This window comes from Littorina saxatilis, linkage group LG12, assembly GCF_037325665.1.
Source record: "Littorina saxatilis isolate snail1 linkage group LG12, US_GU_Lsax_2.0, whole genome shotgun sequence".
NCBI lineage: Eukaryota > Metazoa > Mollusca > Gastropoda > Littorinimorpha > Littorinidae > Littorina > Littorina saxatilis.
In genome coordinates this window covers 42,872,384-42,896,016 of record NC_090256.1, presented here as the reverse complement: position 1 = coordinate 42,896,016, position 23,633 = coordinate 42,872,384, and the positions used below count along the sequence as shown (strand labels likewise).

Sequence of the window (23,633 nt, the reverse complement as noted above, 5' to 3'; positions counted from 1 at the left end):
ATATTTGCAGACCTGGGATCCCATATGATTTCGCCGAAATTTTTATACGCTTGATTGTCTAAAATATGATCTTTACGGACAGTGGAAAAAAATACGATCAAAACAATTCATAGACTACTTTTCTTCACAAGCGCATCTTTAAGCCGATCCAGTATTTTGTATGTTCAAATGCTGTGTGGAGTACACTCATTTTTCTGAAAATACGCCAAGTTTCTTTGAATATGCCACAAGTGCAAAACAGGGGTTCCCAGGTCTGTATTTGGGTTTGATTTGAATGACTGAGCTAGCATTCAAGAACAAAAACAAAAGTGGCTTGCTTTATTTTTTATCATAGCTGAACTTGCACTGGGTGTAATTCTTCTGTGCATATATTATCAAGTTAGTATGGTCTTGCGTTTAATGACATTTTGTATATTTCTATCAGTAAAGAGCCACAACCCGCTGGTGAAACAGCTGAAGTTTCAGACAAACCACGAGGACTTCGAGTTGAAGAAACTTCTCTTCCACATCCTTGTGCTTCTTTGCAGGGACCCTGCCGTCATCTCCGTGAGTAACTTCAGACTTCTTCACACTAACTTTGTTTTCATGACAGAGCTTGGACTTGACAGGAGTATGGATAGACCCGTGAAGTAAGGAATGGATAAAGGGTATGTGTGGGGGGGGGGGGGGGGGGGGGAGCCTGAGATTTGGGGTGGAACGCAGAGATTATTTCATTATTTCAGTTCAGGCTATTATTTTATTCAGCCTATGAGGTCTTGTGAATATGAAATTGTCTTCAGGAATGGCCTTCAGAAGGGCTTTAATTTGTTATTGGTTTTAAAATTTGATTGATTTATTCTATTTTTTGTGCCTTTTTGGTTTATAATTTTGTTTAGTTTTCTGTGGCTTTCTTACAACACATAAATCAAATCATTCATGAATAAGTCAAGGATCTGAATACACTTTATCCCCTACAGATACTCTCAGAAGGTCACCTTCTCCTAGCGTTGTTCTCCTTTGTGCGAGCCAACGACAAGCAGACAGTACCAAGAGAATGGACGTCGGCCCAGTTCGAGGAGTTGCAGCTGCAAGCTATGGCCGCCCTGTGTACGCTATGTCCCGTCATGCTGGAGGATTACATGACGTGTCAGGGCAGCACGCGTCTCTTGCTTCTGCTGGAGTGGTGTGTTGGGCCTGGTGAGTGTGTACTGTGTTTGTGGTGTGTAGTGTGTTGGTGTGTGTTATTTCTGTGTGTGCTTTTATGACAGAAGTTATCATCCATGCCTCAAAAGGGGTTAAAAGATTAATACACTTGAAACTTGAAACTTGTGAGTCTGTGTCAATGTGTGGTGATCGTTTGGTGTGATACCACTACCAGTACCCTACTGTCAGTTTAAATTTTGATTTACAGCAGTGCTCTCCTTCATAAAGAGAAGGCAGAAACAATTTTCAGCAAAAATTTGTTCAGGCCACATTATATGTGATCCTCCACCACAGAATGAGTCGGATGTCACCTCGCCCCCCCTCGTGGTGTCAGGTAGTCACAGGCTTATAACTCCAAAAAAAATTCGCTCTTTTCTGAAACAGTTTTCACCACTGGATAGAAAATGTAAAAATATAAAAATCATGCAAAGGTGACATGCGACTCATTCCGTGGTGGAGGGTCACATATACGCTTTTGCTTCAGTCTGTACCCTAGAAGATTGATTGCTATTTCACCATGACACTTCCATCTGAAATTTCTTTTTTGTCTAACGCAACAGACAGTTTTGGGGGTCAAGGCAACAGTTTCCATGGGACCGGTGGCCGTGGCAACAAGAAGGGTCAGATGCGGCATTGTCTGCGTCTGATGCGTAGCGTGGTGTCCACCGAGAACGACGTCATCCTGCAGGACATGGCTGACCAGGGCGCCATCAACCAGATGCTGGGTCAGTCAGTCTTGACCGCTGCTCTGCCTCTTTGTATCACTTGGTCAGTCAGTCTTGACCGCTGCTCTTGTCTCTCTCTCTCGCCTCTTTGTATCACTTGGTCAGTCAGTCTTGACCGCTGCTCTTGCCTCTTTGTATCACTTGGTCAGTCAGTCTTGACCGCTGCTCTTGTCTCTCTCTCTCGCCTCTTTGTATCACTTGGTCAGTCAGTCTTGACCGCTGCTCTTGTCTTGACCACTTGACTTTCAGCAGGGAAGGTACAGTGGAACTACCCCTTTAAGACCCCCCGATTTAAAACGTCCTCCCTTCTAAGACCTTACTTTTGTTAGATTTTCTGTTTTTAACCCTTTTGCTGCCAATCAAAACTTGCGTATGTGCATTCCTGACTGCCAGGGAATATTGGAGTTCGGGGTGTAATAATTCACAAAAAATTCTAGCTCCAAACTGGCAGTAGGTAGGTAAGTAAAACCTATGTTATTTTTAAGGGAAATTGAACCAAGAATCTGTTTTTAGTGTCTAATCATGGAAATAATAATTAGTTTGGCTTATAATGATGTTTAAATATGAACTTTTGAAAAATCAGTCCGGCGCATCTTCCGGTGCCTGTGGATCAAACACAGGTGGCTGTTTTGCTTGCTCCAAGAAAGGATTATAATCACTATCATCTACCTGTTTCCAACGAATCGTCTGAAAGAAGATCTCCCCCTTCCCCTGTCAGTATCCATAATCATTTGCACCGCCTGTAGCGTCAGTCCGGCTTTGGTTTTCCCTAGTCGACTGTCACCGTCAGCCATTTTGACGAGTCGAGATTTCCCTCCCCTACCCTGTCGCCAAGGCCGAAAATAGCCTTTCAGACGCCAAACCGCGTCACCATTTATGTCTATTCATGAGAATGAGGTATCCTACCAAGCCATTGGCTGCTATTTGTGTGTCAGCAATGACATAGCATTTCTGGAAAATCCCGGAACGGAGAAGACGGGTTAACCCGTCCTAAGGCGCTGCGGCTGCACAAGCGCATGACGGGTATACCCGTCCTAAGGCAGCCAAGGGGTTAACCTCTGTAAATTTACCCCCTATGTAAGACTCCCTCCATTTTTAGACCTGATTTTCTGTGATTTTTGGAGGTATGACAAGGGAGGTTCCACTGTATTGCTTACAGCATATAAGGTATAAGGTGACTGAACAGTAAAATCCTTGTAGCATATGTAGTATTTGTTTAAACTTCTGGACAGTCGGATGAAAAAGAAACTCATAGCAATCCCACTCCACGAATCTGTTTTTCTTTTTGATGTACCTTATCTGGTTCTTTTTTTTTTTTTTTTTACAGCAGTTTGAAAACAAAAAGAAAATTAAATTACATATCTTAACCCGACTCACATTTAGCATTAACTTCAGATTAATAGCTTGGACACTGAACTACGCTTCACCCCTAAAGGGGAAGCAACCCCTTAAAAAAGAACGGCCTTGACTCAACCCAAGTTAACAAGAGTCAAGGTCATACCGCTCTCGCGACTTATCACGCGAGACCCAACCGCCGCCATGTTAGAACCTCACTCCTACTTCAGCCTCCGATCAGCTCGGACGTGTTTTCACAGCTACGCTACAGGCTTTCAGCCTACTACTGTTTTTCAAGCAGTTTTTTCACCCCGTTCTACAGGTCCCTGCCTAAGCAAGATTGGGTGAGCTCTTTCTAATTTGTTCGGCTCCTGTTCGTTTGTGTCTTTCTCCGTTTTGCAGTCTGTTTCGTGTTTACGTTTCTTAGACTGTTTGTTTTCGTCAGCAATGGCTGACAAAGAGAGAAAGAAGCCTCAGACTAGGCAAATGGCTGCTGAGTGTTCGCCTAGTAAGGTCGCACATAAAGAGACAGGCAAAAGTACTACCGTCTCGGTTCATGATCCAGTTTCGCAAACTACCATGTCCGTTAATATTTCGGACCCCGATAGCCCAGTCATGCCTGTACTGAAAGAAGCTAAAAGTAAGGCTCCTTCAGCCAAGAAGAGACGTAGTGGTAAAGACAAGACTCGTGCGAAAGATGATTTTTCCTCCCTTTTTGAGAAGTTTTCTGTCAATATGAATAACATGTTTGCACAACAACAGCAGTTTGCAGCTGATTTGCATGCTACTCGTAAGGAGTTGCACTCGCTCCCAGCGGGAGTGGGCGGAGTGGCTTCGCTGGCTTACGCTAAGGTTCCGCCTTCATGCACTATCACGTCGGCCGACGTGCACGCAGAGCAGGGTGATTTCTTCATTCAAGGGGCGGTTTCACGCTCTTCAGGTTTGTCAAGTTCACCGGTAGCCAGGTTCTCTGGTGAAAGTGTTCAAGTTGGGCCGGAACTAGTAGCCCCCCCGCCGCGGCTGGGGGGTGAAAGTTTGACTTTCCCGGAGGCTATCGCTCTTTCTAAGAGGCGGAACTCATGGGGGGTCAACACCGGACAACAAGTTGGGCCGGAACTAGTAGCTCCCCCGCCGAGGCTGGGGAGTGAAAGTTCGACTCTCCCGGAGGCTATCGCTCTTAGTAAGCGGAACTCACGGGGGGTCGACACCGGACAACGAGACAGTTGTACTCACAGGCAGACTGTTATGTCTCCGGTGAATGTATACAAGTCTCAACTTCCTCCCTCTGGGCAGGAAGCTGCTTTCGGGCAGGCTTTGCACGGTTCTTCCGTTTTGCAATCAGCCTCGCCTGTGGTGGATCGTTTTAGTGACGCAACTAGTCACAGTGACTTTCACGGTCCAGCCACAGCAGATTCGGAGTTCGACGATTCTCACTCACTTTCTGAGGAGGAAGTTGATGTCAAGTTGTCACTCAAACTTGAACCAGCTATGGTTACTGCAGCTCAGGTGTCTGCCAAGTACTTCGCTGAAGGGGTGACAGCTATGACGAGCTCTGCGGCACCACCACCCTCAGCGGTGGGTGATTTCCGCCCTGCCTTAACGGAAGTTCAGGGATATCGTTTTAGCGATTCTCCTTCTGTTGCTTACGAACTTTCCAAGGTGCTGGTTAGAACTTCGGGTTCTGAGAATAGCTTGCCTGTGGATACTGTGCCTTTACTGGCTGCACACGGTCAGGCGCCTGATTCTGCTCAGCCATGGCTTGCCTCAGGCCAGTTACGGAAGTCGAGCACTTCTTTTCATGCACGCAAGTTTGCTCTCTCCCGTCGTCACCACAGCCTTATCGAGACTTACGCTTTGCCGAGTGCACCGCTTCCGGTCACTCCGGAGTTGGCTAATCTCAGAGAGGATGTCTATCGTTTTGACAAAACTTGTGCTTACTCTGAAGGCGCATTGATTGGTTTGGAGGAGACGGGAAGATACTCGTTGGAACTTGCGTCTCTTTCAGAGACACTTCTTAGATCTCTTTCTCGGTCGATCGCGGTGTCGTTGGATCCTTTCGAATTTCGAAACGACGCTAGCGTGAAAGACGTCCCCATACTCCTGGCCTCTTTGGCTAAGGTTTCGGCCGAACAAATGGCAGTCGCGGCACGGTTGTACGCACATGCGGTTTACACGCGCAGGGACGCTTTCTTGTCTGGCTCTAGAATTCAAGATAAGTCTACTTTGGACTTGCTCAAGGTCTCTCCTTTCACAGAGGGTTCTTTGCTTGGTCAACCTTCACTTGACGCGCTTGACAAACAAACACAAAACGCTAAGGACTTAGCGATCGCAAAGCTTGCCCAACACGGTTTCGCTAAGCCTCAGGCCAAACAACAGGGTCCCCCTAAAGCGTCTTTCACTTCTGCTAATCGAGGACGCGGCTCTCAGCATTCACAGTCCTCTTTTAGGGGTAGAGGCAGGTGCGCGCCTTACCCCAAGAAGAAGCCGTCTTTCGGCAATGCTAGGGGGTCGGGCCGGAAACCCAACCCCCAATGACGAGGCCCCGAGCTACTCATCCCCACATCCCCCACCCTTTTGGTGGCGGGCGGCCCCTCCCGGGCTCTTCCCTACTGGATACAGCATGTAAACAGTCACTGGATTGTGGGGATAGTTCGTTCGGGGTTCAGGCTGCTCTGGAAAGAGGAAAAAACACCTCTTACCAGAACACCTCCTGCGTTCAGATTTCCGTCAAAGCCAGAGGCAAGGACCACGATTCAGTTGGAAGTCGCGGCCCTTCTTCAAAAAGAAGCAGTGGAGATTGTTTCGGACCACAACTCCCCGGGCTTTTACGGGAGGATATTTGTAGTCCCAAAGAGTTCGGGAGGGTGGCGTCCAGTCTTAGACCTGTCCCCATTGAACAAATTCCTCAGGGAGATTCGGTTTACCATGGAGACTCCCTTTTCAGTTCGGGAGGCACTCAGACCAGGGGATTGGGCAACATCAATAGATCTGACGGATGCGTATTTTCATATACTCATGCATCCGTCAGATCGAAAGTGGCTCAGATTTCGGTGGGCAACAGAGATTTATCAGTTCAGGGCTCTCCCCTTCGGCTTGTCTCTGGCCCCTTGGGTCTTCACAATGGTGACACGACAACTTTGTTCCCTGGTCAGACAAAAAGGCATTCGTCTGCGTGCATATTTAGACGATTGCCTCGTCCTACATCAGAACCAGCAGTCTTGCAGTCTTCACACGCAGGCAGTGTTGGATCAGGCAAACGGTCTGGGTTTTCAGATCAACCAGAGCAAATCAGAGCTGATACCGTCCCAAAACTTCACGTACCTAGGGATGACCTTCGATACGGTGGCATGGTCAGTTCGTCCCTCCCTGAGAAGAGTCAACAAGCTTCAAGACCTACTCAGGTCTCTCAGGTCACAGAAACAGGCCAAGGCCAGGGTCTTGGCGTCGGCCCTAGGACAGATGGAATCTATGGCCACTCTCATTCCGCTGGGGAGAGTATGCAAAAGGCCGTTTCAGGCTGCACTCAACTCGGAGTGGAATCCGGCTTACCAGGGCTGGGATGTCTCTGTTCAGATACACAGCTGGATTCGACAGACCACAAATCAGTGGTTGCAAGCAGACTTGTTTCTGGGAGTTCCGATTGTGCTTCCTCCTCCGGAGGTCGACATGTTCACAGATGCGTCTCGGTTAGGCTGGGGTGCTCATCTTGCACAACTCACGGCCTCGGGGACTTGGCCCGAGAGTCAAGCCCAGTCTCACATAAATGTGTTGGAGTTGGAGGCAGCCTTTTTGGGGCTTCGGAGCTTCTTCCCTGCCGTTGTCGGAAAGCATGTTCGGCTACATACCGACAACACCACGGTAGCGGCTTATGTGAACAAGCAGGGCGGTTCACGGTCGCAAACACTCTCAGTCAGAACTTGTCAGATCCTGCGGTGGTGTGCTCAACATCGGATCACTCTGTCGGCGAAGTTCTTACCAGGTCGGCTCAATGTTCTAGCCGATGCTCTCAGCCGTTCGTCCAGTGTGTTGCACACGGAGTGGACGATCACCCACCATGCACTTCAGAGATTGTGGGTTCAGGTCGAAAAGCCTGTAGTCGATCTGTTCGCTACGAGGTTTTCCCGGAGACTGCCAGTGTTTGTCTCCCCGTTTCCCGATCCGGAAGCTTGGAAGACAAACGCTCTGGAGATCAACTGATCGGATCTCACGGCGTACGCCTTCCCTCCGTTTCAACTGCTGGGCAGGGTACTCAGAAAGGTCGAGATGGAACGCCCGTCCCTCATTCTGGTGGCTCCAATGTGGACAAGCCAACATTGGTTTCCGGACCTGCTTCGTCTCACAGTAGGTCCTCCTATTCCACTAAACCTAGAGAGGGGAGATCTGCTACAACCACGCACGGGCGTTCTTCACGAGAATCCGCAGGCTCTGCGCCTTCACGCGTGGAGACTGTGAGAAAATCTTTGCGTCACTCAGGTGCTTCTGAAGGGACTTTGGATCTGGGTCAAAAGGCTCACAGGCAGTCTACTAGCTCTGTTTACACCTCACACTGGTCTGCATGGGTAGCATGGTGCGCAGATAATGGGGTCGAAGCTACATCCCCTCGGTCAATGCAGGTAGCTAATCATTTGTCTTGGTTGGCCTCCCAAGGCAAGTCCCCATCATCTCTTAAGGTCAGGAGATCAGCGATTTCGTCCACCTTAAAGCAATTAGGTCGCACTATTTCTCTGGGTGGAGTTATTGCAAGCGTGTTAAGAGGCGCTGCATTGGATTTTGTTAAGACAAAGACTCCAGTCCCAGCCTGGGATCTGTTTCTAGTTTTGAACTTCTTGAGATCTTCGGATTTTGAACCTTTACATTTGGCAAGTCTCCATAATCTTACACGTAAAGCTCTTCTGCTCACTTTACTGGCTACAGCTAGACGGAGCAGCGAAGTACACGCGCTCTCAGGCCTTCCAAAAGACATCTCTGTTGAGAGTGATGGTTCTATCTCACTTCGTTTTAGACCTGATTTCTTAGCAAAAAATCAAAAGCCTCACCATCCTGCTCCCGTTATCAGGATTCCGTCTTTGTCCACTATACTAGCACCAGGCGACCCTGACATGACAAATTGTCCAGTGCGAACACTTAGCAGCTATTTGTCTAGGACTGCTCCGTTAAGAGCTAAAGAACAGAGACTTCTGTTTATCTCACTCAATACTGCTCGGAACAGAGACCTGTCACGGGTGACTTTGGCTAGGTGGATCGCCACACTCATAAAACAAGCATATGAATGGTGGCAGAAAGGAAAAGGGGGGGGGGGGGGGGCAGTCCGTTCTCCCCATGTCGTCTGCACGTACTCATGAGGCGAGAGCCTGGGCCTCGTCTTTGGCCGTACTACAGTCAGGAAGGCTTTCTGAAGTACTTGACTCTGCGTATTGGGCGTCTGAAGACGTCTTCATAAATTTTTACTTGCGTGACATTGCAAGTACGCGGCAAGATGGGACCAACTCCTTACCGGCTGTGGTAGCCGCAGGACAGGTTCTTCCAAGATCATAGAGTAAGTACCCGCCACCTACATTAGCAATCTGCTAAATGTGAGTCGGGTTAAGATATGTAATTTAATTTAAAATTTTATAAGTAAATTTTGATTTGATTAATATACTTACCCGACTCACATCGTTAATACCCTCCCGCCTACCCCGCTTAGGGTTTCCATAAAAAAGAACAGATCATTTCAGTAGGAGTGAGGTTCTAACATGGCGGCGGTTGGGTCTCGCGTGATAAGTCGCGAGAGCGGTATGACCTTGACTCTTGTTAACTTGGGTTGAGTCAAGGCCGTTCTTTTTTAAGGGGTTGCTTCCCCTTTAGGGGTGAAGCGTAGTTCAGTGTCCAAGCTATTAATCTGAAGTTAATGCTAAATGTGAGTCGGGTAAGTATATTAATCAAATCAAAATTTACTTATAAAATTTTAGAATACTTGCAACAGTGGGCGCGACTGTGGCGCGTTTCTTTTGACTCCTACTGTACATGTTAAGGGTATACAGTGAAACCCCCTATTTAAGACCCCTCAATTTAAGATTTCCTCCCTAGCTCTTTTTTCAGACTTTCTGTTCATCGCCTTTGTAAATTTACCCCCATTTTAGGACTCCCTCCGACGGGCGCTGTGGCGTGGTGGTAAGACGTCGGCCTCTTAATCGGAAGGTCGAGGGTTCGAATCCCGGTCGCTGCCGCCTGGTGGGTTAAGTGTGGAGATTTTTCCGATCTCCCAGGTCAACTTATGTGCAGACCTGCTAGTGGCTTATCCCCCTTCGTGTGTACACGCAAGCACAAGACCAAGTGCGCACGGAAAAGATCCTGTAATCCATGTCAGAGTTCGGTGGGTTATAGAAACACGAAAATACCCAGCATGCTTCCTCCGAAAGCGGCGTATGGCTGCCTTAATGGCGGGGTAAAAACGGCCATACACGTAAAATTCCACTCGTGCAAAAACACGAGTGTACGTGGGAGTTTCAGTCCACGAACGCAGAAGAAGAAGAAGGACTCCCTCCTTTTTAAGACCTGATTTTCTCTTAAAAGGGGGGTTCCACTGTATAATTGATGACGTGTGTGTGTACAGGTGTGCTGAACACAGCGTTCACCAAGACAGCCGAGGAGTACGACACAGTGGAGATCGAGATGCAGTCAGACATTCTCTTTGTTCTCTCCTGTCTCTGTGACGGGGACATGCACAGGAAGGTTAGTAATAGAAATACTTTCTGCGTTTGTGGGCTGACACTCCCACGCCCACTCATGTTTTTCGCACGAGTGGGTTTTTACATTTATGACCATTTTGACCTTTTATTATTGTTGTTTTAAGAGAAAAGTCCCTTACCATAACACAGAGTGTGTTGTGTATTTCAGGAGCTGTGTGTTGTGTGTTTCAGGAGCTGTGTGTTGTGTGTTTCAGGAGCTGTGTGTTGTGTGTTTCAGGAGCTGTGTGTTGTGTATTTCAGGAGCTGTGTGTTGTGTGTTTCAGGAGCTGTGTGTTGTGTGTTTCAGGAGCTGTGTGTTGTGTGTTTCAGGAGCTGTGTGTTGTGTATTTCAGGAGCTGTGTGTTGTGTGTTTCAGGAGCTGTGTGTTATGTATTTCAGGAGCTGTGTGTTGTGTATTTCAGGAGCTGTCTGTTGTGTGTTTCAGGAGCTGTGTGTTGTGTATTTCAGGAGCTGTGTGTTGTGTATTTCAGGAGCTGTGTGTTGTGTGTTTCAGGAGCTGTGTGTTGTGTATTTCAGGAGCTGTGTGTTGTGTGTTTCAGGAGCTGTGTGTTGTGTGTTTCAGGAGCTGTGTGTTGTGTATTTCAGGAGCTGTGTGTTGTGTATTTCAGGAGCTGTGCGTTGTGTATTTCAGGAGCTGTGTGTTGTGTGTTTCAGGAGCTGTGTGTTGTGTATTTCAGGAGCTGTGTGTTGTGTGTTTCAGGAGCTGTGTGTTGTGTGTTTCAGGAGCTGTGTGTTGTGTGTTTCAGGAGCTGTGTGTTGTGTATTTCAGGAGCTGTGTGTTGTGTATTTCAGGAGCTGTGTGTTGTGTATTTCAGGAGCTGTGTGTTGTGTGTTTCAGGAGCTGTGTGTTGTGTATTTCAGGAGCTGTTTGTTGTGTGTTTCAGGAGCTGTGTGTTATGTATTTCAGGAGCTGTGTGTTGTGTATTTCAGGAGATGTGTGTTGTGTGTTTCAGGAGCTGTGTGTTGTGTGTTTCAGGAGCTGTGTGTTGTGTATTTCAGGAGCTGTGTGTTGTGTGTTTCAGGAGCTGTGTGTTGTGTATTTCAGGAGCTGTGTGTTGTGTATTTCAGGAGCTGTGTGTTGTGTGTTTCAGGAGCTGTGTGTTGTGTATTTCAGGAGCTGTGTGTTGTGTATTTCAGGAGCTGTGCGTTGTGTATTTCAGGAGCTGTGTGTTGTGTATTTCAGGAGCTGTGTGTTGTGTGTTTCAGGAGCTGTGTGTTGTGTGTTTCAGGAGCTGTGTGTTATGTATTTCAGGAGCTGTGTGTTGTGTATTTCAGGAGCTGTGTGTTGTGTATTTCAGGAGCTGTGTGTTGTGTATTTCAGGAGCTGTGTGTTGTGTATTTCAGGAGCTGTGTGTTGTGTATTTCAGGAGCTGTGTGTTGTGTATTTCAGGAGCTGTGTGTTGTGTATTTCAGGAGCTGTGTGTTGTGTATTTCAGGAGTTGTTGTGTTGTGTTTCAGGAGCTGTTTGGAGTGCAGGGGGTAGACATTGTGGTGCGCTATCTCAGAACAGACACCAAGCTCCTCAACTCGGGTCTGGGTCACCACAAACTTCTCCTGGCTGCCATCGACTGTGCATGGTAGGTATTGTTGTAGATCAATGCCAGTTCCCTTCCCAATGCAGAACGGAAACAAATCTATCTGAAATCCCCAGTACAGTCTATGCAGTCAGCAGTGACACAAGCTGAACCTTGAAAATTGTTGAAAGGAAAGAGTTGTTGTGCTGTTTTTGAAAGCGCGTGTGTGATTTAAGCCTCAAATTAACTGGGTGAAGTTTACTTTGCGAAGCTGGCTGCAGGAAGGTTTGGTACTGAATTTTGGTTAAAAAAACCCTGTGAAGTCTTTGTGAAGTCGACATGGGGCTCAATTAAATGACAACTTTTAGGTGGGAAGGAAGGTTTCTGTAAAATGTGCTGTGCATAAACTATACTTTCAATAGTGAGCCAGAATAAATGGAGATTTTTTTCTGGCGGTAATACTGTACACCATTATATAGTTAGCAGCAGCAGTCAGTGAATGCTTTCTACTGTTCCAGGTGTGCCATTGTTGGTTGCTACGTCACAGAGGATTACTTCCTGGAGAAGGAGGGAGTGTTCCTCTTGTTCGACCTGCTGGAGGTGAGAGTTTGGTCATTTTTCATGAAAAGTATTTTTTAAAGGTTTCAAAAATGTTGTAGAGTAGGGAGGAGAAACTAGGGTTGATCGGGGAATCGGAAACATTGGCATTTTTTTTTCTTGGCCTTAAAAGTACAGGCGAACCTGCCTCTGCGACCACCTCTCAAAAGCCACCACCTGCCCACAACGACCTTTCCGAAGGATCCCAGACAAGTTTTTCTTCTATATAATTCACCTTTTCATAGCGAATCAGCTGTTTATAACAACCAATTTTGGTCATTCGATTCGTTTGTCATTTTATACAGGTTCAGCTTGGGGGCTCGGTAGCTCAGTTGGTAGAGCACTGGACTTGTGATCCTAGGGTCACGGGTTCGAATCCCCGGGACACGGGTCAACTTTATGTGCAGACTCAGAGATGGTATCCATGTCCCTCCCCTGTGTCACCACAGTGGCACGTAAAAGACCTCGGTCATTCTGCCACAGGTGCAGGTGGCTGATTACACCTAAACACGCACACACCTGGGTAGCGCGACTCTGTTGCTGCTAACTTTCCACTGGGAGGAAGAGACCCACATTTCCAAGCATTGGGATAATAAAGTAGAATAAATGAGAAAAAAAAAGAACAAATGTATTTGTGTGACACCTCTACATAATTCACCTCTCCATAGGGAATCACCTGTCCATAATGACCACTTTGGGTCAGTCCCTGGGTTGGAGCCTATTTCACAAATCCAAAACAGATGGACTGCTAAAGTTCCAAAATTTAGAATTAAAAAACAAAAATGTTATAGGCGACGGAACGTTTTGATTTTTGACCAAAAAACATTCTCAACTACAACGACCGAATGGCCTTTATAGAGGGCGGACACACGTTGATCTCGTATTACTGATTGGTAATTTTAGACAGGTTTGACTGTATTTGTGTGACACCTCTACATAATTCATCTCTTCATAGGGAATCACATGTCCATAATGACCACTTTTGGTCAGTCCCTTGGTTGGTCATTTTAGACAGGTTTGACTGTATTTGTGTGTTGTCAGGTGTGCCCCAAGAACATGCACAACCTGATCATGGGGTGCCTGCTGGACCTGTGCGAGAACCCCAAGGCCATCAACCATGTCCTCACCTGGCGCGGCCGTGACACCTGCACCGCCGCTCACCTCTTGTGCGACATGTGGAGGAAGGAGGAGGTGGAGATTGGAGCAAAGAGAGACGCTAACAATGCCATCACAGGTAAATGTTGAATACAATAGAACCCCCCTTTTAAGACCTCAAAAAATCTGATAAATCAGGTCTTAAAATGGAGGCAAATATACATAGGTTATGCAGAGAAAGTATGAAAAAACAAGGTCTTGAAAGTGTCAAAACTACCAAAACTTTATTGAAGTGTAAGTTGGTAGGGCTTGTTACAGAATCAAACTCTAACAAAACAAAAATTGGTCATATATTATTCTAAAAGGTGTGTGCTTTTGTCACAGGGAGACTACCGTCGCCCTTCACAGCAGACTCTGCAGAGTTGTTCGCCTTTGAAGTAGGCAACACCTATGTTCAGGAATGGCGTTATGGCCACTGAATCATTTTTCGTGCTGTTCCCATTCCACAAACCTGGGAGGGACCTAAGCTTGGCGGGTCCATGGTTCGGAACTTTGGGGACAAAGTTCATTCAAACGGGGTCGAGCGTGACAGGGAGACTACCGTCACCCTTCACAGCAGACTCTGCAGAGTTGTTCGCCTTTGAAGTAGGCAACACCTGTGGATTGTAGAGTTCTGTTTGTGATGGGGTCTGGCGGCTTTTGTCTCTCTGTATGTTCATGGATTCCTTTGCGAATGCATAACAGTTTTTATAGGGCTTAGAAATAAGCTCTTAAATTCTCAATCCTGTTTGATTGGACTTCGCCTCCAAAGGTGATTGTGATGTTTCGGCACTTGGTTACACTTTTCAAAACATATTTTTTAAGCAAGTTGACAAAATGTTTTTGATCAACACCAAACTATCCCATGGTATTTTCCCACAGAAGTACACAAACCACTAATGGGTCGGGTCCAAGAGGAGCGGGGTACAGTGTCTCTGCCTGCCAGCTGTCCCAGCCAGGCCATCGTTGATGTGTCAGAGAACATGCGCGCCAAGATCTACTCCCTCTTCTGCAAGATCGGCTTCACCGACCTGCCGGGACTCAGTGTGGAGGATCACGTGACCTTGACCATCATCGAGAAATACCTGGACTTCAAGATGGGGGAGGTGTGGACAGAGACCATGAAGGAACTGGAGGTCAGTGATATGTGTTGCTGACTGTGAGAGATTAACGTCTTCTTGGACTTGTTGGTCTTCTTCTATATCTTCGTTCATGGGCTGAAACTCCCACGTTCACTCATGATTTTGCGCAAGTGGATTTGTACGTTAATGACCAGTTTTACCCCGCAATTCAGGCAGCATACGCTGATTTCGGGGGAGACTAGTTGGTCTATATTGGGACAGGTATTGGTAATATGCCGATGGTGTGATATTTTCACTTGAACAAGCCCGCTGTGGCTGTCTTCTTCGACACGCCAGCATTATAAGGCTTGTCTTGTCATAGTATCGATCATAATAATGAGATACAAAAGATCATGCATGCATGTCTTCATGTTTTCCAAGCCCTGAGGAGTTTAGCTGTGAGCTTGGGATTTTTATTGTGCGCATGTGTGCACATGGGGTGTTTAAACACTGAAGAGAGTCTACACAAAGTTGACTGAGAAATAAAGCTCTCCCCAATCCTGAGATTTTAACCCGCACTATGTGTTGTTGACAGAAAGAGAGAGGTGGTTCGCTCAATTCCAGGATCAAGGCCTATTGTTCTCAACAAATTGAGCCAACTGAGAGTGTGCATGTAGCTATAGTTCAAACACTGTACTGTATGGCAGCTCGCTTTTCCCATTGAGAAAGCAGCCAGAATGTCCATGGGGGTAGCCTCACAGGACTTTATGATACTGATACCAAAACCTTTCTTGTATCAGGTGGAGAATGTGCGGCCAGTGGAATTTCCATGAGGGTAACCTCACAAGACTTTATGATACTGATACCAAAACCACTCTTTGTATCAGGTGGAGAATGTGCGGCCAGTTGAATTTCCATGAGGGTAACCTCACAGGACTTTATGAAACTGATACCAAAACCACTCTTGTATCAGGTGGAGAACGTGCGACCAGTGACGCCGGATGCGGAGGCCATGGAGGCCATAGCGCGGGCCATCGAGGAGCGAGCGCAGATTGTAGCCAGCACGCAGTCGGAATTGCTCGAGGCTCAGCGCAACCAGAACATCCTGGATGAACAGGAGTTCTATGCTGAGGTATTGGGTTTGTTTCTCAGTGTGTGTGTGTGTGTGTGTGTGTGTGTGTGTGTGTGTGTGTGTGTGTGTGTGTGTTCATCTCTGTCTGTGGCTGTCTGTGGCTGCATGTCTATCTGTCTGTCTGAGTGGGTGTTTGTCTGTTTCTCTGTGGCTCTGTCTATACCTCTCTTGTCTCTATGTTGTTTTTACCTGTCTATCTGTGTATGTTGGTGGTTTTGCATGTGTGTATTAAAGTAACAGGGAATAGTATCCCTTCAAACAACACAGGGTATTTATGACTAGGATAATAAACTAGACATGCCCAGTGGAGACTCTGAAAATCACCTTTCAGTTCTTTGATACCAGTGCTGTTCTACTTTGTATCACACAGGCAGAAGCATTTCACATGCATATACAGTAGAATCTACCCCGACTACCAGCTCTTAAAAGCGACTACCTACCCATTACGATCACCCCAATGGATCTCTGACAATGTTTTTTTCTTCTTCCATTTAATTCACTTTTTGTGGCGGGGATGTAGCTCAGTCGGTAGCGCGCTGGATTTGTATCCAGTTGGCCGCTGTCAGCGTGAGTTCGTCCCCACGTTCGGCGAGAGATTTATTTCTCAGAGTCAACTTTGTGTGCAGACTCTCCTCGGTGTCCGAACCCCCCCCCCCCCCCCCCCCCGCAAGTACAAGACCAAGTGCGCATGAAAAAGATTCTGTAATCTATGTCAGAGTTCGGTGGGTTATAGAAACACGAAAATACCCAGCATGCATCCTCTGAAAGCGGCGTATGGCTGCCTAAATGGCAGGGTAAAAACGGTCATACACGTAAAAGCCGTGGGAGTTTCAGCCCATGAACGAACAAACAAATTCACTTTTTCATAACTACCACCTGTTTATATCGACCTCTTTTTGTTGTTTCCTTGGGTGGTTTTTATAGACAGGTTCACCTGTTTTCCAGTTTTATTATTCCAGGAGAAGCTTTAGTCTTTGCACTCTTGCGTTTTGCCTTGCAGACACTCATACTCTTTCAAACTGTCTTCCTCTCATTTCTCAAGCATGACAGTGAGAGAGAAATTCAAGTTGTACGCCCTCACAGCAAAGCCATAAGGGCCATGTTCCCAGGTTTTAACCCGACTTTAGATGAGATACACAAGTGTATGGGTGTTTAGGTGTTATCAGCCATCTGCACTTATGGCAGAATGACCGAGGCCTTTCACTGTGGTGACATGGGGGTGGGAGATGGATACCGTCTCTGGGTCTGCACATAAAGTTGACCTGTGTCCGTCCCGGCCCGGATTCGAACCAGGACCTTTCGATCACAAGTCCAGTGCTCTACCACCTGAGCTACCCGGGCCCCCCAGCATGACAGTGGACCCCCACCCCCTGTTTAAGCCCCCTAAATTTCAGACTTCCTCCCTTTTAAGACTCTTTCTGTTAATAATCTCTGTAAATGTACCCTCATTTCAAGAGTTTGTCATTTTTTAAAGATCTGATTTTCTGAGATTTTTGGCAGTAACAGAGGCGTTTGACTTTAGATGTTGGGGTTGTGACTTGAGATGTGACGTTGAATGGTGTGTGTTGTCTGTGACAGATCCGTGAAAACCACCGCCAGAACGAGAAGGCGCTTGGGGACTTTGCCGACTACGTGGGTCGTACCTCCAACATTGCTTATCTCAAGGTAACATCCTCATGGTAGACTGACAGAGACACAGAGAGACAGACAGATAACAGATGGACAGGCATGCACGAACGCACACACACACATGCAAGAAAGCACACACACACACACACACACACACACACACACACACACACACACACACACACACACACACACACACTCACACACACACACACTCACTCACTCACTCACTCACTCACTCACACATTATTAACCTTATCTTTTACTGTCTTTTCAGGCTGCAAAGGAGCGTCAAGAAATCTCTATTGATGCATCACGTGTGCAACCTAAATACAGACATGCGTGAGTACATTTTTCTATCTAGCTTGCTTGATTTCATTTCTTGAGTAAACCCAGGAAAATCTGCAACACATATGATATGCTTTTCAAGTGAACGGGAACAAATCTGCCTTAACCCTGTGGAAGTGATGTCACATACTGAGATTCACGCAAGGGGACCATGAACTTCACATTGAGTTATATTAAGTTGTTGTCCCAAAAAGTGTTACTGATGACAAAAACTAAATCATGCTTTGTACAAAAAATGACTTACAATAATGAGTGACATGCAAACAATTTACAGATAAAAATTTGAATATTTTTCAAAGATAGCCATTGTAAGCGTTTGCTGATATTTTAGATGTGTGGATTTTACATCCCCTGTTAGCCATTACATGTAACTGCCATTCAAGTTTTATTTGTTTTCTGTTTGCAGAAAGAACTTCCACGACACCCAACTCCACAGCTTGCGTACCACTGTAAGTAATGCCCCTAGTTCATACAGGTTGTTTTTCTTACAGTCAGTGAGTGTTTGTAACCAAAATACAGCATATCAATATTTTCCAAATTGCATAACAATTTAAAATCTGAAAACAGATAGACTGCTAGCGTTCCAAAAGAAAGAAACAAAAAACATGACGTGCAGTCAATTTTAGTTTTTAGATTTGAAACACAGACAATGTTGGTCAAGAAATTCTTCTTGTTTGTTTTCTGGTTCACAGGCAAAGCTAGGCTAGATCTGTAAAAAAGAAAAAGAAACAAGTCGCGTAAGGCGAAATTACAACATTTAGTCAAGCTGTCGAACTAACAGAATGAAACTGAACTCACTGCATTTTTACAGCAAGAGCGTATACTCGTAGCATCGTCAGTCCACTGCTCGATGCAATGGCAGTGAAATTGACAAGAAGAGCGGGGTAGTAGTTGCGCTGAGAAGGATAGCACGCTTTTCTTTATCTCTATTCTTTTTAACTTTCTGAGCGTGTTTTTAATCCAAACATATCACATCTATATGTTTTTGGAATCAGGAACCCACAAGGAATAAGATGAAATTGTTTTTAAATCGATTTCGGAAATTTTATTTTAATAATAATTTTTGTATTTTTAATTTTCAGAGCTTGTTTTTAATCCAAATATAACATATTTATATGTTTTTGGAATCAGAAAATGATGAAGAATAAGATAAACGTAAATTTGGATCGTTTTAAAAACAATTTTTTTTTTTTACAATTTTCAAATTTTTGACTCACATGCGAAGCAAAAGTGAGTCTATGTACTCACCCGAGTCGTCCGTCCGGACGTCCGTCCGGAAAACTTTAACGTTGGATATTTCTTGGACACTATTCAGTCTATCAGTACCAAATTTGGCAAGATGGTGTATGATGACAAGGCCCCAAAAAACATACATAGCATCTTGACCTTGCTTCAAGGTCAAGGTCGCAGGGGCCATAAATGTTGTCTAAAAAACAGCTATTTTTCACATTTTTCCCATTTTCTCTGAAGTTTTTGAGATTCAATACCTCACCTATATATGATATATAGGGCAAAGTAAGCCCTATCTTTTGATACCAGTTTGGTTTACCTTGCTTCAAGGTCAAGGTCACAGGAGCTCTTCAAAGTTGGATTGTATACATATTTTGAAGTGACCTTGACCCTGAACTATGGAAGATAACTGTTTCAAACTTAAAAATTATGTGGGGCACATGTTATGCTTTCATCATGAGACACATTTGGTCACATATGATCAAGGTCAAGGTCACTTTGACCCTTATGAAATGTGACCAAAATAAGGTAGTGAACCACTAAAAGTGACCATATCTCATGGTAGAAAGAGCCAATAAGCACCATTGTACTTCCTATGTCTTGAATTAACAGCTTTGTGTTGCATGACCTTGGATGACCTTGACCTTGGGTCAAGGTCACATGTATTTTGGTAGGAAAAATGTGTAAAGCAGTTCTTAGTGTATGATGTCATTGCTAGGTTTAGTTATTTGACCTGAAGGTCAAGGTCATGTAAAGGTCAAGGTCAAGCATGTGAGTCGTATGGGCTTTGCCCTTCTTGTTAATGACCAAAGTCATTAATTAATTTTTAAGCCACCAAGCTGAAATGCAATACCGAAGTCCGGCCTTCGTCGAAGATTGCTGGGCCAAAATTTCAATCAATTTGATTGAAAAATGAGGGTGTGACAGTGCCGCCTCAACTTTTACAAAAAGCCGGATATGACGTCATCAAAGATATTTATCGAAAAAAAGAAAAAAACGTCCGGGGATATCATTCCCAGGAACTCTCACGTCAAATTTCATAAAGATCGGTCCAGTAGTTTGGTCTGAATCGCTCTATACACACACACACAGACAGACATACACACACACACACACACAAACACACACACACACACATACACCACGACCCTCGTCTCGATTCCCCCCTCTACGTTAAAACATCATTTAGTCAAAACTTGACTAAATGTAAAAAAGGATCTGTGTAATCCATTGCAAATAACACACTCACACAAAGAAAGATGAGGGGAGAAAAAGAGAACTGAACTGAACTGAGCAGAACAGAGCAGAACAGAACAGAGCAGGACAGAGCCGAGCCGAGCCGAGCCGAGCCAAGCCAAGCCGAGCCAAGCCGAGCCGAGCCGAGAGAGAGAGAGAGAGAGAGAGAGAGAGAAAAGATGCAGATATGGAATGATTAATTACTCAGTATGTACCAGAGTCTGACAGACAAGAAAGACATTTGTTCCCAATCTGTACAAGTTTCTTTATGTGTCCCCAGGTGTTTAGTGGCAAGCACGTCAAGGTCGACAGCACGCCCAAGGTGCATGATGTAGACGAGACGGAGCTGGCGTCCTACGACCCCGGAGACATGCCCTCCAGCGACAGGCAGCTCTTCAAACATCTCACCATATAAACCAGACTAGCAGGTACGCTGGTTTCATAGACTGGTCGCCTCCCCTCCCCCCCCCCCCCCCCCCTCTTGCTCATCCCACCCCCTTACCTCGATCAAACACACTCCCAAACCCTGCCCACACACTTACATGCACGCACACACCCTCACACACACACACACACACACACCCCACACCCATACCCCCCCCCCCCCCCCCCCCACACACACACACACTTTATAAGACCTCTATTAATCTAATAACATTTATGTCTTGAAGGGAAAAGTCAGTCTTGATGTGGAGGTGAATTTACAGAATTTGTGATGAGACAATCTGGGAAAACAAGACATTAAAAGAATGACTGTTTCAATTTGTGTCCCCAGTTATAGTAATTATTCAGGACATCATTATAAAAAAGGATATGGGAACAACGGTGTTAGGTATATAGCATAATATCCCATGACCTCCCTTCTTTGTCTCTGTAAATGTACTCTAGGTATATTTCTTGTATTTCCATTGTTCTCTTGTTACATCTATGATGTAACTATTGCACTCTTATAACACATAAAATAGAGGATAAATAAGGGTGCACGAAATACATCATAGCTGGCTCAACTTTCTGTCGTCCTTGACATTCCAAAATGCACATGTACCTATAGACCGGATGTGCAAGGGGTAACCACGCTTTTGAGAACTTGCGCGAGAGTCGTTCAGTGTTATATAGCTGAGTTTTAGTCTCGACTTGCCGAGACTATCATCGTAGCGTCATAGATTTCATGATGTCTGTCGTCCATCGCGTCATATTAAGGGGACGTAATCTGTTATGTTTCCTTCTATTCGCTGTTCTATTTCTCTCTTGTGATCAACATGACAAGCCGTATGTGTTTGAGTGTGTGTGCTCGTGCTCTCAACTAAAACAAAAGTCAAACTAGCAATCATTAAAAACCCAGTCCGTCCGACCAGCACTGCTATGTTCAGACTATGCTCACCGGCACGGTGGCCTAGTGGTAAGGCGTCCGCCCCGTGATCGGGAGGTCGTGGGTTCGAACCCCGGCCGGGTCATACCTAAGACTTTAAAATTGGCAATCTAGTGGCTGCTCCGCCTGGCGTCTGGCATTATGGGGTTAGTGCTAGGACTGGTTGGTCCGGTGTCAGAATAATGTGACTGGATGAGACATGAAGCCTGTGCTGCGACTTCTGTCTTGTGTGCCCTGATATGGCCCTTCGTAGTCGGCTGGGCGTTAAGCAAACAAACAAACAAAAGACTATGCTCATGTGAAGTTACAGCGTGCCCAGTACACACGCCCTTATCGGTACATCATCGACTACGAGTGTTCTCTGGACAAGCTGTTTAATGCTTTTTGCGAGTATTTCTAACTCTTCTGCGGTGCAATAGGCCCTATAGACGATGAAGGTGTCCAAGATCTCAGGAGATGCATGTGTAACCACTAGGTATTCAGTCAAACCCGTGTAAGAGGCTTTCAACTGACGGGGACAACCAAGCCACCATTATGCACCGACTTGACATAGATCAACAGACGTGCCTTTAGAATAAGGTATGTGCAGAGGTGCTTCATCTAAACAGACACCTAAAGCTTGATGTTTCCGTCACACTTTGTCTTTTAGATCTTCATGGGATATACAGGTTACAACACTCGTGATTTTGTATATGGCTTGTATTTCAGTCAAGACCCAGCGGGAATATCAAAGGGACTCACTCGCCAGAGGCTCGTGAGTCCCTTGATATTCATCCGCTGGGTCTTGACTGAAATACAAGCCATATAAAAAACCACTCGTGTTGTAACCTCTATGTAGGCAAAGTGCTGCCAAATATTTTCCCTTTTTTTTTAAAATGGAAATTTTTTGTCAGAAACAGTTTATAACTTAACTGTATTTCAAGGTTATTTGTTGTCTCTAAAAAGATGCTATATTATGTTTGAAGCTGCTGATTTACATAACTTTTTTCTCTTCAGATTTCCCAGGATTATTTTAGACACGAGGATCTGCGAGCACCTACATTCTACGATCTGTGATAAAGACATTTTCCTTGTTTCGTGGCCTCTGAAGACTGCGCTTTGCTGTGCATTGGATTTGAACAATTATTTTATGCTTCAACCGTGCCTCAGCTGTTCAGATAATCGCATGATGTGCATTTTAACTAATGATGTTATATTATAGCTTGTATTCCCCCTTCCCCTTTTTTTCTGTTACAGAGGTTTTGATTTTGCCTTGCAAATTGTATTGAAAGGATGTGTCATTCATTTATACATTATTGTTTATCCCTGCAAGGTTCCTGACATTAAACAAAAAATGTTTGCAGTCGACTGTGTAAACAGTATATTAGGTTCAGCAATTTACCAACTTCAAAAAAGGAAAATGATGTTGAAGTAAGTCAATTAAGTTTTACAACAGTTTCTGTATCTCTGTTTTTTTTCATGTCTGTATACCCCTTAAACCAACTGAAATAAAGTATTCAATGATGAGGAGCAGGACTGATTAAAAATGAAGTACAGTGGTGCTTGAGATGAGAGGACTGAAGGATATCTTCTGTTGTCCCGATCTAGTAGTAGTAGTATTCTGACAAAAATATACCTGTCAGGAAACACCTTTAAAAAGTTACGAGGATGTGCTTTTATCGCAGGAAACACTGCAACTCAATCTGCAATCATCAGATCAAGCAGGCTGAAACATGTGGATTTTTGTGGATTCTTTCTCTCTGCAGTATTAAAACTGGGATTTTCTGTACATGGATATCGTTTTGCAGAAATAAGAGTTAATCAAATTGCATGCAGATTTTGTTTAGAAATATTATGTAAAAAGAGAGATACACATATTTTTTTCTCTCTTGTTCATCACATCTAAGACCTTTAGTAGTCCTTGACCTTGCCTTAAAAGAGTCATGATATCTGTAAATGCACAAAGATTCAGAATGAGGAATAAAATGGATTTTAATGATTTTTGAGTCACTTGAGAAAAAGTGACTCTATGTAATCGGTCAGTGTTAGTCTGTCCGGCCGGCCGTCCGGCTGGCCGTCCGGCCGGCCGTCCGTAGACACCACCTTAACGTTGGACTTTTCTCGGAAACTATCAAAGCGATCGGGCTCATATTTTGTTTAGTCGTGACCTCCAATGACCTCTACACTTTAACGATGGTTTCGTTGACCTTTGACCTTTTTCAAGGTCACAGGTCAGCGTCAAAGGAAAAATTAGACATTTTATATCTTTGACAAAGTTCATCGGATGTGATTGAAACTTTGTAGGATTATTCTTTACATCAAAGTATTTACATCTGTAGCCTTTTACGAACGTTATCAGAAAAACAAGGGAGATAACTAGCCTTTTCTGTTCGGCAACACACAACTTAACGTTGGGCTTTTCTCGGAAACT

General features: G+C 45.1%; 1 protein-coding gene across 2 annotated transcripts in view; it reads left to right on the top strand.

The window, feature by feature from the left end:
* The window catches only part of LOC138981994 (cilia- and flagella-associated protein 69-like), a 42,258-nt gene extending 19,055 nt beyond the window's left edge, over window positions 1-23,203 (top strand). For both annotated transcript variants that reach the window (XM_070355194.1, XM_070355193.1), the window contains 14 exons: window positions 425-546; window positions 957-1,176; window positions 1,743-1,907; window positions 9,838-9,956; window positions 11,432-11,550; window positions 12,006-12,087; window positions 13,126-13,318; window positions 14,101-14,354; window positions 15,253-15,411; window positions 16,990-17,076; window positions 17,318-17,382; window positions 17,795-17,837; window positions 20,135-20,282; window positions 22,220-23,203. In XM_070355194.1, the coding sequence (XP_070211295.1) occupies window positions 425-546; window positions 957-1,176; window positions 1,743-1,907; window positions 9,838-9,956; window positions 11,432-11,550; window positions 12,006-12,087; window positions 13,126-13,318; window positions 14,101-14,354; window positions 15,253-15,411; window positions 16,990-17,076; window positions 17,318-17,382; window positions 17,795-17,837; window positions 20,135-20,269 (1,763 nt within the window). In that variant the 3' untranslated portion in view covers window positions 20,270-20,282; window positions 22,220-23,203. The remainder of the gene's footprint in view (window positions 1-424; window positions 547-956; window positions 1,177-1,742; window positions 1,908-9,837; window positions 9,957-11,431; window positions 11,551-12,005; window positions 12,088-13,125; window positions 13,319-14,100; window positions 14,355-15,252; window positions 15,412-16,989; window positions 17,077-17,317; window positions 17,383-17,794; window positions 17,838-20,134; window positions 20,283-22,219) is intronic.
* The last annotated feature ends 430 nt before the right edge of the window (window positions 23,204-23,633 follow it).